General features: G+C 41.1%; 1 protein-coding gene across 2 annotated transcripts in view; it reads left to right on the forward strand.

Moving 5' to 3' along the window:
• dcbld2 (discoidin, CUB and LCCL domain containing 2) overlaps positions 1 to 14,573 on the forward strand; it is a 39,384-nt gene that overhangs the window by 22,468 nt on the left and 2,343 nt on the right. For both annotated transcript variants that reach the window (XM_066686016.1, XM_066686017.1), the window contains 9 exons: positions 4,761 to 4,894; positions 5,054 to 5,094; positions 7,957 to 8,172; positions 8,252 to 8,376; positions 10,834 to 10,981; positions 11,083 to 11,208; positions 12,823 to 12,916; positions 13,548 to 13,594; positions 14,384 to 14,497. In XM_066686016.1, the coding sequence (XP_066542113.1) occupies positions 4,761 to 4,894; positions 5,054 to 5,094; positions 7,957 to 8,172; positions 8,252 to 8,376; positions 10,834 to 10,981; positions 11,083 to 11,208; positions 12,823 to 12,916; positions 13,548 to 13,594; positions 14,384 to 14,497 (1,045 nt within the window). The remainder of the gene's footprint in view (positions 1 to 4,760; positions 4,895 to 5,053; positions 5,095 to 7,956; positions 8,173 to 8,251; positions 8,377 to 10,833; positions 10,982 to 11,082; positions 11,209 to 12,822; positions 12,917 to 13,547; positions 13,595 to 14,383; positions 14,498 to 14,573) is intronic.

The raw sequence follows: 14,573 nt of genomic DNA on the forward strand, positions 1-14,573 counted from the left end.
AACACATGTAGACTGGTTGAGCAAACTCCCATGCACCCTCCAGGATCCTAGCGAGGGTAAAGAGCTGGTCCTGTGTTCCACGACCGGGGCGGAATCCGCATTGTTCCTCCTGGATCCGAGGTTCAACTATCGGTCGGACTCTCTTCTCCAGTACCCCCGCATAGACCTTACCGGGGAGGCTGAGGAGTGTGATCCCCCTATAGTTGGAACACACCCTCCGATCCCCCTTTTTAAAAAGGGGAACCACCACCCCAGTCTGCCAGTCCAGAGGCACTGCCCCCGATGTCCACGCGATGTTGCAAAGACGTGTCAACCAGGACAGCCCCACAACATCCAGAGCCTTGAGGAACCCGGGGTGAACCTCATCCACCCCCGGGGCCCTACCGCCAAGGAGTTTCCCTACCACCTTGGCCACTTCAGCCCCAGTGATAGACGAGCCCCCCCCGGGGTCCCCAAGCTCTGCTTCCTCTGCGGAAGACGTGCCGGTGGGATTGAGAAGATCCTCGAAGTATTCCTTCCACCGTCTGGTGACGTCCCCAGTCAAGGTCAACAGTTCCCCACCCCCACCATATACAGTGTTGGTGGAAAACTGCTTTCCCCTCCTGAGTCGCCTGACGGTTTGCCAGAAACTTCTGGGAGCCGACCGAAAGTCGTTTTCCATGTTCTCACCGAACTCCTCCCACACCCGAGTTTTTGCCTCAGCGACTGCCGAGGCTGCGAGCCGCTTGGCTCCTCGGTATCTGTCGGCTGCCTCCGGAGTCCCCTGAGCCAACCAGGCTCGATAGGACTCTTTCTTCAGCTTGACAGCCCCCCTCACCCGGGGTGTCCACCACCGAGTGCGGGGATTGCCACCCCGACAGGAACCGACAACCTTGCAGCCACAGCTCCGTTCAGCCGCCTCAACAATGGAGGTCCGGAACATGGCCCACTCGGACTCAATGTTACCAGCCTCCCCCGGGATGCAGTCGAAGCTCTGCCGGATGTGGGAGTTGAAGATCTTTCTGACAGGTTCCTCTGCCAAACGTTCCCAGCAAACCCTCAACACACGTTTGGGCCTGCCAGGTCTGTCCGGCATCCTCCCCCGCCATCTGATCCAACACACCACAAGGTAGTGATCAGTTGACAGCTCAGCGCCTCTCTTCACCCGAGTGTCCAGAACATATGGCCGCAGGTCAGATGATACGACTATAAAATCGATCATCGAAATGCGGCCTAGGGTGTCCTGATGCCAGGTGTACTTGTGGACACCCTTATGTTCGAACATGGTGTTCGTAATGGACAAACTGTGACGAGCACAGAAATCCAATAACTGAACACCACTCGGGTTCAGATCAGCGGGGCCGTTCCTCCCAATCACGCCCCTCCAGGTCTCACTGTCATTACCCACGTGAGCATTGAAGTCCCCCAGCAGAACAATGGAGTCCCCAGAATGAGTGTTCTCCAGCACTCCCTCTAGGGTCCCCAAGAAGGCATGGTACTCTGAACTGCTGTTCGGTGCATAAGCACAAACAACAGTCAGAGCCCTTTCCCCAACCCGAAGGCGCAGGGAAATTACCCTCTCGTCCACTGGGGTAAACCCCAACGTACAGGCGCTAAGCCGGGGGGCTATGAGTAAGCCCACACCTGCCTTACGCCTCTCACCCTGGGCAACTCCAGAGTGAAAGAGCATCCAGCCCCTCTCGAGGAGATTGGTTCCAGAGCCCATACTGTGTGTCGAGGTGAGCCCAACTATATCTAGTCGGTACCTCTCAACCTCGCGCACCAGCTCAGGCTCTTTTCCCACCAGAGAGGTTACGTTCCATGTTCCAAAAGCCAGTTTCAGTAACCGAGGATCGGAACGCCAGGGCCCCCGACCCTGACCACCACCCGATCCACAATGCACCAGACCCGGATTACTACCTCTCCCACAGGTGGTGGGCCCATGGGAGAGTGGACCCATGTATCCCCTTCGGGCTAAGCCCGGCCGGACTCCATAGGTGAAAGTCCGGCCACCAGGCGCTCGCCAAGGAGCCCCTCCCCCAGGCCTGGCTCCAGGGTGAGGCCCCAGTAACCCTGCTCCGGGCAAGGGAGGCTGTGTCCTCGTTGTCTTTTTCATCTGTGTCTTTATGGATCACTCTTTGTCTGGCCCATCACCTAGGACCAATTTGCCTTGGGAGACCCTACCAGGGGCTATTGCCCCCGACAACATAGCTCCTAGGCTCACGCAGGCACGCAAACCCCTCCACCACGTTAAGGTGGTGATCCAAGGAGGAGATATGTTTCTCTAAATATTCTATTTTTCTCAGAATTCTGACTTTATTTTCAGAATCTATTTATTTATTTATTCATTTATTCCTTCCAATGCTGTAGCCCTAAAAAAACTCCATCATAGGAAGGAGAGTGGGGGAGTCCATTAAAAGCCTGTGGTCATAGCATCAATTCGGATCTCCGGCACACGCAGAGTCACAAGCACAGTGTGTGTAAACCAGCTGAAACGTCATAGTTTATCTGAAAACAGCCTACTGGGAACAACTGCTCTGTGTTAGATAGAGCTAATGTTATCTTGGCTTTGCTTAATCTGTACCTCGTCAAAGAAATCTGCTGCTATGAGGCGATAACCTCAGAGCCCCCTGGTTAAATCTTAGCCCGCCTAATCATTAATCTCTAGCGACGGCCCTGGATAACACACACTATTCAACCCCAAACTCCCCAACCAAAAACGTTTCTTTGGAGACACATAAATACGGACGTACAACTTGCTGGGGTTATTGTTTGTGCTACTATTGGTGTACCCAACAAACACGGTTACGTTGTGACAACCTATTCTTTTGGTTTCCACAACATTGTCGTCTTGGTTGTGACAAAGTAGTCACAACCTCCCAGAAAGTTGCCAGACAATGCATTTTTTATAGTCATGGATTTATTTTCTGTATTATTTAATGTAAATAATGTTTTATAAATACTTTTGATCATAAAGATATTCCAGGTCTAAATATACTGAACTACATCTACCCATTAGTGTCAGACTAGTCTATGTCTTTGTACTTGTACTTGTTACTGCTTTTTAGAAATATTTGTTTTCATGGCTCTGAAACATTATATTTTTTTAATGTGCAGTTAATAAAGAAGAAAATGTTGTTAATTGAAGCATATTTCATCTTATTAGTAATACAGAACACTGCTTTAACAAAATAAAATCTGTAAGTATAGCAGTAGAAATATCTGGATTTATAGGTGGCTATCTAGTAGTTAAGATAGAGTTGGTATTGATATCGGTATTCAAATGAAAAAATTGGTATTGGTGCATCCCTAATTATCGCAAGGCTATAAATATAAAAGATTTTCTTCCATTGAGACAAGGGCTTTATAAATAATTTTGTCCTGTTGGTATAGCATCATTAGAGTTATACATTCAACTGGTCTAATCCATGTTTCTGTGAGGTATATTACATCAAAATCTTAATCAGTAATAATTTGTGATGACACTTCAGAAGATATCTGGTCCTACATTAACCGGGCACTAGAGCAAAATTGGTTTGATATTAATTCTGAGGCTTTCTAGCATTTTGCATAATTTGGGGAACAGACCAAGTCTCAATAGACTGGACCTTAAATGGTGTATCATGGCAGCTAGCAGATGGTTGGTTTAGCTATCCACCCTTCTCTGCCAGCTCAGCATGGAAATGTGAGCAGCACCCTCCCATGTGGGGTATATAGAATTCCACTTCAAAAGCCCAGGCTTGCCCTCAAATTAGGCAATTTGTTGTTGTTGTTTTTTTTTCTTTTTATTACATTAATCTGGCACCTCAGTGCCCACAATGAAAATAATATAGACTATTTCTAACATCTTCCAAATGTCTAATAAACATCTGCTGTATTTCACAAGTATTTCTCTCTTTGTGATATAAAATGTGTTGTCCTAAAATGGGTCAATTGTGTTTGAGTAAAACTAACTGCTCACACAAGGTCACATTGAGTAAAATCAGCACTTGTTTTACTGCCCATGCTGACTCCAGAGTTCCCAGTCATTCCGAGACTCTCTGAATGAATCGTCATCAGTAGGTTTATACATGTATGGTTGCCCAATTCCAATTCTCCCTGTGTGAGCTATTGTGTTGCGTATCTATAAATGGGTTGGTAACTTGATTACAAACATAAAAACTCCATTAAAATTCAACCTCAGTCAAAAGTAAAAGCTGAAAAAAACACAGCTTTTCTGTCTCAAGGCTGTGTGTGTTGCCACCTATCTAGCAGTTAAGATAGATGGAGTTGGTGTTGGTACTCACTATCGGCAGATACTTGAGCATGAGTTATCAATATTTTATCGGAAGGGGAAAAAGTGGTATCATTGTGTTCCTAATATCACAAGGCTATAAATATAAAATACTTGCTTGACACAAAACAGTATCCTTGGGGCAACTTAAGCTTCACACCGCCAGACTATCAGAATAGAAAGTCACTTGTATTTCTTGCAAATAAATGTATAATTACCAATCTTGCTAGCGACAGAATTAAAGTGGAACTGGAAATAAATATCAAGAGCCACAGACTATTAGAAAACACTGAAACGGCACCACTTGTGCTCTTTTGCTATTCTTCTGTCTCTGGCAGTGTCTCTCTTTCTGTCTCTCTCTCTCTCTCTCTCTCTCTCTCTCTCTCTCTCTCTCTCTTTTGATTTTTTAATGCTGGACTTTATTTGAGCTTCTGTCTTGATCTGGAAGTATTTTAGTTTTAACTACATTAATATAATATGTTTATTCTCTTTCATTCTCTCTTCTCAGTCCTCTCCACTGTGTTTGGCGGGTATCCATGCCGGTGTGGTGTCGAACACACTGGGAGGTGCAATCAGTGTGGTCAGCAGCAAAGGCATCCCACACTATGACAGCACACAGGCCAACAATGTCACTTCTGTAGCGTGAGTAATTGCAGCTGTGCTGTGGCCACTTTGCTTGGAAAAAACTGTAACCCTCAGAAAATTGTGTTCTTAGTGTATTGTTTGCTTTCTGTTTTTATCCTGGACATTTGTGGTTTGGAGACAAATCAATCCATCTTCTCCATCTTCATCTCTTTTCAGAGGGAACCTTTCCCCTAGTCTCTTCACCTTTAAAACAAGTGGTAAGTTCACCTGAGTTTTCAAAGGAAGAGTGATGTCTCAATGATGTTATAGATGAAATATATTTATATTTGCATTAGAGCAGGGTGAATTGCATTAATATTTACAGATCTGGTCACTGGCCACAGGCTGCAGCTTGTTGTACAGCACCATCTGTATAGTCCTCCTTCACAAACATGCCTTTGACTTAGCAAAGCATTCACTCCTCACACACTTGCTCCTGTTGCTTTCTAGCTTCAATTAGTTTGCTGGAAGAAGCAAGCTGTGTGGCCACATTTACAAACCGGATTCCAAAAAAGTTGGGACACTAAAATTGTGAATAAAAACTGAATGCAATGATGTGGAGGTGTCAACATCTAATATTTCATTCAGAATAGAAAACAAAAAAAAAAATCACAGATCAAAAGTTTAAACTGAGAGAATGTATCATTTTAAGGGAAAAATATGTTGTTTCAAAATTTCATGGCGTCAACAAATCCCAAAAAAGTTGGGACAAGGCCATTTTTACCACTGTGTGGCATCCCCCCTTCTTCTTACAACACTCAGACGTCTAGGGACAGAGGAGGACAGAGGGACAGAGGATGTTTCTCAAGTTTAGAAATAGGAATGCTCTCTCATTCATGTCTAATACAGGCCTCTAACTGTTCAATCGTCTTGGGACTTCTTTGTTGCACCTTCCTCTTTATGATGTGCCAAATGTTCTCTATAGGTGAAAGATCTGGACTGCAGGCTGGCCATTTCAGTACCCGGATCCTTCTCCTACGTAGCCATGATGTTGTGATTGCTGCAGAATGTGGTCTGGCATTATCTTGTTGAAAAATGCAGGGTCTTCCCTGAAATAGATGACATCTAGATGGGAGCATATGTTGTTCTAGAACCTGAACATAGTTCTCTGCATTAATGGTGCCTTTCCAGACATGCAAGCTGCCCATGCCACAAGCACTCATGCAACCCCATGCCATCAGTGATGCAGGCTTCTGAACGGAGCATTGATAACAACTTGGGTTATCCTTGTCTTCTCTGGTCCGGATGACATGGCGTCCCAGTGGTCCATAAAGAACTTCAAATCGTGACTCATCTGACCACAGAACAGTTTTCCATTTTGCCACACTCTATTTTAAAAGACCCCTGGCTCAGTGCAAATGTCTGAGCTTGTGGAGCTTGCTTAGAAATAGCTTCCTCTTTGCACTGTATAGTTTCAGCTGGCAACGGCGGATGGCACGGTGGATTGTGTTCACTGACAATGCTTTCTGGAAGCATTCCTGAGCCCATTTTGTTATTTCCTTGACAGTGGCATTCCTGTTTGAGGTGCGGAGATCACAAGCATCCAGTAGAGTTTTACGGCCTTGACCCTTACGCACAGCAATTGTTCCAGATTCTTTGAATCTTTTGATGATGTTACGCATGGTTGATGATGATAACTTAAAAGTCTTTGCTATTTTACACTGGGTAACACCATTCTGATCTTTCTGTGCAGCAATGGTGGAATTGGTGATCCTCTTACCCTCTTGGCTTCAGAGAGACACTGACACTCTGGGAAGCTCTTTTTATACCCAATCATGTTGTCAATTGACTAAATTAGTGTTAATTGGTCTTCCAGCTGTTCGTTATATGCTCAATTTCCTTTTTCCAGCCACTTATTGCTACATGTCCCAACTTTTTTGGGATTTGTTGACGCTGTGAAATTTTGAATCAACATATTTTTCCTTTAAAATATACTTTTTACTCAGATTAAACTTTTGATCTGTCATCTATGTTCTATTACAATTAAAATATTGACATTTGCCATCTCCACATCATTGCATTCAGTTTTTATTCACAATTAGTTTAGTGTCCCAACTTTTTTGGAATCCGGTTTGTATTCTTGAGGATCTTCCCTTCCTTCTGTGCTGCTTTATTGTAAGCAGCAAGGGCATCTTCACACATGAAGCCCCCTGCCTTTCTTTTCAACAGTAACACACAGCGTATTTGTCTCGAAATGCAAAATACTCGTAATCAACTTTCCTTCATTTAAACATTCTTGGAAACTATACCTTATTAACATTAGAGGCACAGCTATTGGATGAAATTGCAGTCGTTATTTTTCAGCCAACTGGATTGATTGAACAGTACTCATTTTATTTGCATAACAACAGAAACCCTGAACGTAGCCAATTAAAAATTTTGGCTGTATCTGGCACTGCATATACAGTTGAAAGGAAGACTGCCCAATGGTCCAGCAATTACCCACACCTGCATTAGAGTACAATGTAAGGCCTAGTCATACAAAGACAGATTTTTACAGATTAAAAATATATAAATAAATATAAAATACCACAACACCTATATTATTGGTGTCACACCAAAACTGTGACGCTGCATAATTTTTTTTTAAATATGTTTTTCTTTTGTATTGTTTTGCATTGTATGAGTGTGTTAATATCAGGCTGACCAACCAGCTTATAAAGCATGCAGCACACTGAGTGTAAAATCTGGAGATTAAAGAAAATGTAAACCTTTTTAATGAGTTGAACAACATGCAGAAGCAGAGAAGCAGGAAATGCCTTCGAATCACAGCTCATTATATCTCAGATCTTAAATGAGGTTATGGAGCTCCCATTGTTGCTGTTTCTTCTGTAGAATGGGGTGAATAAACTCTTTTAAAACTACTAGATAATCTAATGCAGTATCCCATAATGTCCATACTTATTGTAATGCAATCGTCCTGAGACCAACTGTGTAAAATTATTGATCTAAAGCCTAGATCAAAACACCTATTTTGATAGGCTCTATCAGACTCAAATTGCATTACAGAACTCTGCAGTGTAAGTTTTAGCTCTGTAAATTTTCTTAGATAGCTTTGTCTCTTTGTACCGCTCCTGCAGGCTGCTATGGCACACTGGGTTTTGAATCAGGTGTGATCAGTGACTCTCAGATCACCACATCTTCCGTGTGGGAGTGGGGTCCTCATACCGACAAGCCATCCATCTGGGGACCCTCAGGATCTCGACTGAAAAGGTCAGGGCTTCCATGGGCAGCTGCAAACAGCGATAAGAAACAGTGGATACAAGTGGATCTGAAGAGAAAGAAAAAAGTTACAGGTACAGAGAGACTCGGAGAGAGAAAGAGGTATAGAGAGATGGTCTTCAGTGCTAACAGTCAGTCTGCTCTCTTATTTAGGAATAATCACCACTGGCTCCACCCTTCCTGAATACCAGTTTTATGTTTCTACTTATTATGTGCACTACAGCAGTGATGGACAGAACTGGACAGCTTATCAGGAAGGAGCCTCAAATCAAGTGAAGGTATAACATACTCTGCGTACATGTATTTTTGTAGACAATCAGATATTAATAGGGAGCTTGAATTTACACTTGAGGGAGGACATTGCTAAAACGGTTTGTGGAGCCCAAATCGTAAGTCATCCAGACCCCAAATTTGGAGAGTAGGCCCTGTTGGTTACTCACTACTCAGGCAAGTAAAATGACCACAATCAGCTTGATGGTGGCACTATAGAGCAACATTTTGCATTTTGACCCATATCTCTTTTACGATGGCACCTAGGCTGAAAATTCTTACCTCTTGTTCAGTCAAGTTTTGTGCATTTTTGACTCATGGGGTGTGTTTAGCTCCTTCCACATCCACCACTGCCATATTTGCCATAAATTACAAAACAATCATTTTTTTTACTAGTCCTAGAATTTTTTTTTTAAATATTATAGGAATATATATTTTGATACATATATAAAAAATAGTATCAAAATGTTCAGTGGAGTCAATTGATTAAGAATTTATTTAAATAAAATATTTAAAAAGTGATATTTGTCAACAATATGGCCACCACATCAATGGTCCTACTAAAATGAAATCTTGCATGATGCATCTATGAGTTACCTGTTGACAAGTCCTTTAAGGGCAACTCGATCAATTGAGAAATGTGGCCACCAATAGATGCATCATGCAAGATTTCATTTTAGTTTTAAAAGCATTTTCAAATTGTGATTTAAATTTAAAATCCATTTCCCCTATGTCAACCTGAAACAGAATGTTAATGAGTATTTTGTTATAATGGTGATAATTCAAAGTATCTGGAATACTTGCAAAAATTGTGCTAGATTCCATATTATTCCACCCTTTCAAGAGGATCAAAATGTGGCTGTGTAGAAGTCACTTGTGGCTTAACAAGAAAGCAACTGCCTCCTGACCCATAGGTTCAGAATTCTAATCCTGAGCTGGGCCACAGTGACTGAAAAATGTGGTCACGGTTGCTGTGGGAATATTTTATGTAGAGAATGTTACAGGAAGGTATTAAAATGAAAAGGAATTTAATGGTAATGGTAATTGCAAAACAGTGTAATGGTTGCTTGAGAAAGGCTGTGCAATAAGTGGTGCAAGATTTTAGTGCTTGACTTGAATACAGATAGTCAGGGGTTTGAATCCTGTTTGATTTGGTGTGTTTCATGCTTGATTCCTTATTTATCCCAACTTTAAAAGAGTGCAATAAATTAGTCACCAACCATGTTCCACAAGTGGAGCAACCTGTTAGTGATGGACCTTGGAACTAGACAGCTTAGGTTTGAATCCCACAGATGTTTAAGGGGTGAAGAGTAACATCAAAAATGTCCTCATTTAAGGTTATTTTGTAAATTTAACATAGAATGAAGTACAATTTGCCTGGATTACTTTAATTATTGCAACTCTATGATGAATTATTTCATGCGTGGCTACTTATTGATCCCAAATTTTGAATAGTGTAATGAATGCACTAATAGCGCTGATGTAATGGTGCTACCTGATAGCAGTTGGCTTTGTAGCTGAATGGTCTTGGGTTCAAATCCATCAGCTGATTGATGTGCTGAATTGAAGAGTTGCAATGAACCCCAAGGTGATAAGTTATGCCAAGTTGTGCTTGGCCCCCTGTAATCACCGCTTGCGGCTATGTTTCCAAATGTATTCTAATTTTCTATTCCACCTTAAGTAACACAACACTGTGGTGCATGATACGGCTACCACTGTTTCTGAACCGGTTAAAGTGTAATGTAGCTACAACTATGTGATATTCTACCGATCTACAGCTTGCATTGCAGTGTGTAGAGACTAGTAGCTGACTGCTTTCCCATCCACGACCCAAAGATTTTACATGATTTTTGCTTTGTGAATCTACACAAATAGCCACGCAAACATTAACCACAGAAAGTTGTACGTCCATATTTATTGGTGTCTTTAAGGAAATGTGAGTTGTGTGTTTGGCTGGGGAGTTTGGGGTCGTGTAGTGTTTTATCCCTAGTGTTTGTGACATTTTCCAGTAAAAATTGACAAAAACATGTCGTGTAGTGTGAAATACCCAGTCTGTTTATAATCTGCCCCAACTTTAAATTCAAGCTGCATCTAGCGGCGAGCATGCACATCAGTATCTGCTTCATGTGGTGTGTCCCAAAAGTGCCCTGTGAACATGAAGGGTATAGTGAATAGTCAACTTTAGTCTTAATGGTTTAGTTTACTTATCAGTATATTTTAATGGTTTATTGCAGCAAGCATAATGTCTCAGGTGACATGATTTTTCTCCCTCCTTATTTATTGATTGATTGATTGATTGATTGATTGATTGATTTGATTGTGTGTAGCCTATTCCTGATTACATCTGTTACTGAAAATGTTTAAGCAGTCTGAAATTCTTTTTGAATGGTCTGTGTTGTAAGAGCACACTCTAAAGAACCTACATATTGTTGCTCAGTCTGAACAAAGGCCACGGTGTCAATTAGGTTTTTCAGGGAAATACCAACTACCATCAGGAGGTGCGGAACAACTTCATTCCACCACTTGGAGCCCGCTTTATCAGAATAATGCCCTCCCAGTGGCACCAGCAGATTGCCCTCAAAATGGAGCTGCTTGGCTGTGAGGAACATTCAGGTAGGATTAATTGCACTGAATGCAGGTTAGCAATGAAAGTGGCACCAAATTATACATTTTGCACTTTATAAAGAATACCTTTGTCTGTGTTCATTGGTCAGTGAGGCCACGAATATTCTACCCTGGACACCCTTCTCCGAAAAGAAGCACTGTACCTCCACTTCAGGGACAGACAACACACACCCCCAACATTCGAAACTCCACCATGCCCCAGCATCCTCCTAATGGTAAGAAAACTCTTAGGATTGAGAGATGAGATATTCTGTGTTTAAAGGAGAATTATGTAATATACACTGAATGATCACTGGATTAGGAACACTTACCTTGTTTCTACACCCATTGTCCATTATATCAGCTTCCCGGTCCATACAGGAGCAATATGTGGTTCTACAATTACACACCTCTCAGCATACTTTCTTGTATCCCATTTCACCCTGGTCAGGAACCCCAAAAGACCTCCAAAGAGCAGGTGTGAGATTATACTGGAGTTTTTATATAAAAAAAAAAAATAAAAAATAAAAAAATAAAAAAAAACAGCATCCTTCTAAAATTCTAAAAAGAAATGAGGTGCTCTACATGATGAAATCCACCAGTTCATTACTATTTTAAGTTGAGAAGCTTATCCTTGAATCATTTCATTGTTTGCTCATGCAGCTTGCACAGAGTGGGTATTTCCTCCTCATCTTTGTTTCTGTCTAAGTCAGGCTCTCTGAGGCATTCCTTTTAAACCAAATCATGTCATTGACCTATTGCCAATTAACCTTATTTATTTTTGGAGCATTACATAATTTTACCAGCCTTTTTTTGCCTATCCCAACATTTTTGGGATGTGTTGCTGGCATCAAATTCTAAATGAGCAATTTCTTTTTCAAAAAATATTTGAAAAAATATTTGCAATTTTGTCTTTGTTCTATTTTCAATTAAATATAGGGATTAAATGATTTGCCCATCATTGCATTCTGTTTTTAGTTATATATATTGCATAGTGTCCCAACCTTTCTGGGAATGGGGCTTTCTTAACCCTTTCACATACTGATAATTATATTTTATCTATATAATGATCAATATATTAGGAAACAAAATGGTTTGTGTGAGTGTGCGCACAAGCCTTTGCTCTGTATATGCCAGCATCTGTTTGCATGTACATATGGGCATCTTTTTTGAGGGAAATATTTCCAAGGGAATGAAAAAACATTTGCGTGAGAATGACGAGAGTATTAAAAAAGGAGGCACAGAATTACAGAGACATACCGCCCCTGCTGACTTCCAGTGATCGGGAGGCTGGTGATGGGAGAAGGAAATGCTGCCAATGTTGACAGACCTTGCATGCAAATGGGTGTACAGTCATCTTCTACATCATCCTACAGGATTTTCTCAACCGCAGCTGACACTGTCAGTCACAAGAGGGCTAGTATTTTAACAGAAAAGGCTGACATGCTCATATTTCATAAGAACTCTTTAAGAACTGAAATGCAATGAGCAATATGTTTAGAAATGTTATGTTAGTTTAAGCACAAGTAAGGCTTTTTTTTTATTGTTTTTTTTTTTTTTTTTGTTCTACATAAAGCAACATAAATATCCCCATCGTTTGGTACAAATAAAAAGATGGTAACCTCTCATGGTGCCAATATTAGATTGAGATTACTCATCTTCTTCATTAAATGTGTTATTTGGGCATTATTATTCCATATTCTGTCTGGATGCAGTCTAAGAATTATGATTTATCTTGTTTCAGTTGTAGCTTATTGTGAGGTAGTTTTCTGTTATTGTTTGTTTGCTGACAAGGACAAAGATCAAATGCTGTCTTTGTCTGTTTAAGTCTTTTTGCGTTTCTCTTTCAGAGGTGGCCCTGGTGGCAGTGCTGGTCCCTGTGTTGGTGGTGGTTCTCACGGCTCCATTACTGGTCATAATATGTGCATGGCTGTGGAAGAACAGGTCAGTAGTAATCCATGCACCTTCTTCATACTTCATACCTCCATCCTCATTTTCTTTCATCTCCATGTAGATGAAAGCTTATGTTGGATGAGACTGTAGATAAGCTGTGCTCAAATTAATTGCTGTATAGCAAAAGGTTTGTGGACCTCTTCTTATTCAACAATCTAATATTAAGGATATTAATAGATTGATGGACCCTCTTGCTGCAGTTACATACTCTGATTTTCTGCTAAGTCTTTAACATTGTTATGTGAAGATTTGATAGCATTTACCCACTAAAACATTAGTGATGTCAGGTACTGATAGTAAATCTTTGCTCCATATCATAAAGCTTGGGGATTTTTACTCCTGTAGCTGACAACTGGTCATTGATTATGTGCAGCTAACTCCACTTCCATATTATGCTTTTTTATTAAGATTATACAAGCTGTGCAAAATTGAATATCTGTCGACATTGGATGTGCTTTTAATTGGATGTATTTGCTTGTCATAAAGGATGTCTTTTAAACATTTTATAATTTTATCTGTCTGTCTCAGATAATGCCTTTTGTTTATCATAGTATGCATCATCCACACTGAATATGTTTTATAAAAAGAAAAAAAAAATTTCACTGTTTATTTTCTGTCGTAGGAAAAGCCCTGATGTGACCTATGACCTTCCACACTGGGATCGGACAGGTATAGTACACGCTGAAATATATTTTAGTATAGATGCCGTAGGAATCACTAAGCATATACTCTTAAAAACCACCACATTTATAATTACCTCTTTGATTCTAGACTCAATTTCCATTCTCTCTGCTCCACTGACAACACAGGAGCATTTGTAGTTCTACTATTACAAACTGTAGTCCATCTGTTGCTCTTCATATACTTCATACATAGTTTGCCCCCTTTCAGCCTGTTCTGCAAAGGTCAGAACCCAAAGAAGACATCACATAGTATGTATGATTCAGGGTAGTGTATCATTCTCAGTGCTGCAGTGACACTGACATGGTGGTGGTGCTTATGGTGTGTTATTTTGTGTTTTGTTTGTATGAGTAGATCAAACACAGCAATGTGGCTGGAGTAAACAACACTGTTCACTCTGTTAGACAGATGTATCTTGTTGGCCAACCTTATAAAGGTAAATCAGAGACTGTAGCTCATTTGTTTCTGAGTAGTTTATGTTGATCGTCCTCTAGTCCTTCATCAGTGGACACAGGACGACATCCACAGGATGCTCTAGGCTGGATATTTTTGATTACTAGACTACACCTAGTGAGTTTACACAGATGGACTATAGTCTGAAACTGTAAAACTGCTTCAGAAAAACGTACTTCAGTGTGGTCAGTGGAGTTGAGAGACTAGACAGCAAGTGTAGAAACAAGTAGTAGATCATTAATATTATGACTGATCGGTGTATACGTTGTATGTGTATATATATTTTGGGTCTCTGTTTAACTTTTGCTTACATATGTGTTTCAGTGTGGTGGAAGAGCATGAAGCAACTGTTGCCTTCTAAGCTGGATGGGGAAGAGTGTGTCCGCTACAGTTCTTCTGCCCTAGGTGAACACCAGAGACCTCGAGTGGAGCCTGCAGGTACCCAAAATAAAGACATTCTTTTGTATTTTGCAAACTTTTGACAATTTTTTTCTCTCTGTCCATAATATTTGTT

Source organism: Hoplias malabaricus, chromosome 12 (genome assembly GCF_029633855.1).
Source record: "Hoplias malabaricus isolate fHopMal1 chromosome 12, fHopMal1.hap1, whole genome shotgun sequence".
Taxonomy (NCBI): domain Eukaryota; kingdom Metazoa; phylum Chordata; class Actinopteri; order Characiformes; family Erythrinidae; genus Hoplias; species Hoplias malabaricus.